The 5,013-nt window shown below is 42.1% G+C and overlaps 1 protein-coding gene across 1 annotated transcript in view; it reads right to left on the bottom strand.

Annotated features, from left to right (window-relative positions):
- Positions 1 to 460: 460 nt before the first annotated feature.
- The window catches only part of LOC121723578 (c-Maf inducing protein), a 37,850-nt gene continuing 33,297 nt past the window's right edge, over positions 461 to 5,013 (bottom strand). The window contains exon 21 of the mRNA XM_042109379.1: positions 461 to 4,799. Within this exon, the coding sequence (XP_041965313.1) occupies positions 4,746 to 4,799 (54 nt within the window). The 3' untranslated portion in view covers positions 461 to 4,745. The remainder of the gene's footprint in view (positions 4,800 to 5,013) is intronic.

Raw genomic sequence — 5,013 nt, 5'->3', positions numbered from 1 at the left:
GTTACTGGTGTCTCAGTTGGCATTTTAGGATTAACAAGGTTTTTTTCTTTTTTTTGTTAAAACTATGAGTGGTTTACTGGATTGATTTAGCCTATAATAATGTATTTTTTATTGTGGGACAGTTTTCCTATGTCTGTTGTGCATGTTGATACTGTATTTATTTACATTGGTCAACAACATAAGTCCACTATGTAAAGAGCATGTAAAATGTCTTTAGATAGCCTCAAAGTCGCATCATATCACATGTTTATACAATGACAACAACTTAAAACTATTAGCTAGACTGTGTTTTGACATCTGAAGTTGAGGAAATCAGACAACAACTATCTACCATCCTATCTGCTCCCATCTTTTACATCCTAGATCTAGCAGAGCAAAAGTAAATAAACAAACATGTCAAGTAGAGCGTTGTTGACACACTGAAATTGCACTGAGTAAAAGACCACAGACCTCACACCTGTAACATATTCACAGACAGTTTTATTCTTGATTGAAATTTTTCACATCATGTTTTTTTTTTTTTTTTTACTTTTTACTTTCCCCCCCCGTTGAAGGTTCTTGTATTTTTCATTACGACAGCCACAGATCAGCAGCAGTAGTAACCCAGCTGTAGAAGCATTTTAAAACACAAAAACAGGAGGAGATAAAAGGGACTAAGGATTCTATCTGCGAAAAACAAACAAAAAAACCCTCCAGGAATTATGGGTGATGTAGTTCATTTATATACATGACTGCGCCAGCATGGGAGGCGTAGGGACCTCAAGAAGCAGACCCCCTCTTGCCCCATTTGACCACATTTTTAAGACTCAAGCGCAGTCACACTTTCTACAATATAAATCTATTAAAAAAAAGAGCATAAAAGAAAAAAAAAAATTAATTTGAACAAGTCATCAAGTTATAATATGAACAGTGTGGGAGAAAAAAAGAGAATTGGGGAGTCTGGGGAGAAGGAGGAAACAATATAAAACAAACAAACAAACAAACAAACAAACAAACAAAAACAAGCTCCACAGGATGGAGATATGACGTGTGTGTGCAAGAGATGTCCTCTATTAAGAATGTGATTAATCTACAGTAATAATAAATCCTCACCCCAAACTATACTCCTCATGCCTCCTTAAAGTAGTGAGGAGCACACTAACCCTTTAGAAATGTTTACAGATTTTTTCTCATGTAAAATACAGGATGTCAATATTGAAGAGCCTCCTCTTAGTTGCTGGTCCTAGGGACCCTCCTGCCCCCAGAACCCCCATATACCCACTGGCACAAATGGTCCACTTACAGGAGCACTGCCTCACAAGCCATTCATCGACAAAAAATAATAATAATAAAAAGTTCAGTCATGCTCATCTAAGTCTCTCCATACATGATAAATTTCCTGAGTGAAAACACCCCCAGAATTGTCCAACAGACACACACACACACACACACACACACAAACAAACACACACAGCGAGTGCAGAAGCCTTTTCCCCGGACACACTGGATCTGCTACACCAGCTGTTGATGGTAAATGTTGCAATGTTCATGTCGAGAGCTTCCTTTCTGTAGGTGGCCTGACAGACACCCAACCCAGAACACACACACACACACACACACACACACACACACACACACACAAACACACAAACACACACACGAGGCCATGCTCCTACGGGCACATACATGAGGGACATGGGGGCACTGCAGGATGGGAGAGGGGTGATCTGATCCTTTTTTATTATTCCACCATTCATATACAGTTATAAAAACACACACACACACACACACACACACACACACACACACACACACACACATAAGCAACAAAGTAAATAATATGATGTAACATTCATGCAAATCAAAATGACAAACATTAAAGAAAAAACACAGGCAACAAAAGTTTGTCTTTTGACGGCTAGAAAGACAACTGGTGCGGCAGAGATTATAACTGGACGTAACGCAACAGTTAATTTACAGTGCAGCTGGTCTGAAGTTAAAACAACCACACACTTGCGCGCACACACACACAAACACACACACACACACACACACACCCTGAAGATGAAGGCAACATCAGTCCCCCACCAGGAAGAGAGAAAGAAACATGGGGAGGAACTGAAACAGTTCAAGTGATGGAGGGAATACACAGAGAGATGAAGAGGAGGAGCAAAGGGAGAACATTATATACACGAACATATACATTACACAGGAAGTGACAGTGAGAGACTGGAGAGGTGGGATTGGACGGCTTGGCTGAGTGGCAGATCGCTTTGTGGCACACTAATTTTAGAAAAGAAAAAAAAAAAAAAATCAATCAAACATACTCTTCCAGCTCTGACTCTGGACGGGCCTCTTCCGTGGGGTACCAAACAACTTAAAACTCTTCCAAATAGTCAAAAACATAAACAAAAACAAAACAAAATTGCACATAATTGCGCCCAACTTCTCAATGTAGGGCCAGTCTAAGTAGCCGTCTCCCAAAAAGGAAACTGTCCAATAAAACAGAGGGAAAGACAGGGAAACAGGGAGGAACCGGCTCCTGCCAGCCAATCAAAGCAGAGTGACTTCACAGAGGCTGCCAATGGGGGGGGGGGGGGGGGTGAGGAAGTGAGTTCTAGGCCCCTCCCCCCCAGCAGTCTGAATGGGCATGGTTACCACAGATTGGAACGCTGGTTGGTTAGCAGACACATAACTCCACCTGTCAGTGACTCCACAGTAACAGTGTCTGTCTCGGTCGTGACGCCTCTGCCATCAGTCCTTCGGCTTCCTCTTAGGGCGAGGAGAAACAGTACATGAGAGGGGAACTATCCCACCCTGACCCCTTCGGTGCGCACGTCAATGTCCTGTTCAAACCGCTATATCAGCAAGGGGTCAACAAACATATAAAATTGATTGTTGTTTTTTTTTTCCCTTTAAATCTTGTATTAAAATAACAAGAGAAAATGTTTTCATTATTTAAAAAGAACACAAAAGCAAAGCCGACCGTGAAGTGCTTCAACAGCACTAAAAGATACATTTAGACTGAATAAAAAATAAAAAAAGAGATCGATACGCCACAATATATTGGGCCTAGCAATGATGGCAGGTGTCAGGTTGAAGTAGCAAAGCTACACGAATCTTACAGAAAACAAGAGAAGGCAGGGACCCTAAACACTAAAGCTGGCTCAGTAGTCCCAACAGTTGTCATCTCCTGCCCAACCCACCCTGGCCCCGCCCATCCTTAACTCTGGAAGGCTTCTGCGATTCTACACACCAGCTTTGTGTGAATGCTAAGCCACCAGTCAACAAAGTACTTTACCAGCACAGGGCTAAGAATTCAAAGGAGAGAAAAGATAAAAGATAAAGAAAAAAAGACAAAAAAAAACAAAAAAAAAACAAACAGAGGACTCATAAATACAAGGTGGTCCCAGACCACCTTCTACACAATCGTTCTCTTAAATATGGGTGATATAGAGAAAACCGCATGTACACTGAAATCAATAACTGAAACTTGCAAAAGGAGAAGACAGCCCACTACTGTATCAGGGTGCAGAGCAGAGGCCCTGAAATGTCTGCTCAAAATTGTCAGAAGGGTATATATATATATATATATATATATATATATATATATATATATATATATATATATATATTCTATATAAACACACAGTATATGAAAGCAGAGATGTCTGGAAAAATATGTTCATTCAAGTTGATACAAATTTTAAGGGAGAGACAGTATTTTAAGATCAGAGAGAAAGAAAGAGAGATAGAGAAAGGAAGAAAGAAAGAAAGAGACAGAGATGGAGAATCAGAGTGAGAGAAGAAGAGAGGCACAATCTTTCACCCATCTCACAGAGGTTGTGATTCACCTGGTTGAGGACTGCCCACGCCCAAAATGAGAAGAGAAACTCTAAAAAGGTGGTACTGCATACGAAGCTTTGAAATGATAGAAGTGAGCTCTTGTAGATATCTCATGTTTTTGTTATGTACAGAGGGACACTTGGCAGGGTCCAAACATGAGTGGAATGTGGCTCAGACTATTCCAGCTCCCAGTAAGCTAAAAGGGACAGTGAGCAAGGTGACGCCTTTGGGTGAAAGAACGTAAAACAGATGTGAATGGAGCAACCTTGACACCGAGACTTCTTGAGGGCAAAAAATGTGTGTAGTCACAGTCTTTTGTCATTCTGCATCTGAGTGAGTGAGAGGGGTGGGGGTGACCACGACCACTAAAGAAGTTACAAACTAACAAACGATAAACTTAAGCAAACCAGTATAGGAGGGGCAATCCTGAAAAGCATGGGCATGCCAACAGGAGATCATGGCTGAAAAAAGGGGTGAAACTGAGGCAAGCAATTAAAAGTGAATGAGAGAGAGGGAGAGAGAGAGAGAAAGAGAGAGTCACTGTTGTGGGCTGATGAACTTAAAAATGAGGGTTCGTTTAGATCAATGTCAATACACAGAAAAGGTTCATGGTAAAATGAGGATCCAAGACAATCATGTCTTGATTGTAGTCACCCTCCGTCCCCCCTACCCATGGTGGACATCAACAGAGGGGTCCAAAGGTCCTATCAAGATGTGCCAGCGCTCCCCCCACCCCAAATCCCCAATTCCCCTGTTCTTTCCTAACCGATAGCTGGCAGTGGCAGACACGTAGAGTGGCAATGAGGATGAAAGCTTGACGCGTTCAGATGTCAGAGGAAGAAACCTCGTGTCAGGGTGGTGTCGGAGGTTTGGTGTGGTCAGGTGTGGTGGCGGGGGGACGGGGGTGAGTACACGGGAGTTCACCAGGCCTCTGTGTAGCGAACGTCCACCTCCTTCAGGTTCGGAAGTTTGGCCTGCAAAGGACAAAACAAAACATCACGTCACACATATCTGATGTTTTCAAAACGGCGTGACCAGCGCAAATGACATGAAATCGGCCTTTTTCCCCATTCTGATTTGGGCCACTTTTACATGTGGTCCTACATCAGATACAGGTATGCTTTTTAGCAATGTGACAGCAGTCTGAATAGTTATATCGGAATTCATGCAACCTTTACGTCAATAACA

Source organism: Alosa sapidissima, chromosome 11, assembly GCF_018492685.1.
Source record: "Alosa sapidissima isolate fAloSap1 chromosome 11, fAloSap1.pri, whole genome shotgun sequence".
NCBI classification, from domain to species: Eukaryota; Metazoa; Chordata; class Actinopteri; order Clupeiformes; family Clupeidae; genus Alosa; species Alosa sapidissima.
This window is presented reverse-complemented; position numbering and strand designations above follow the sequence as displayed.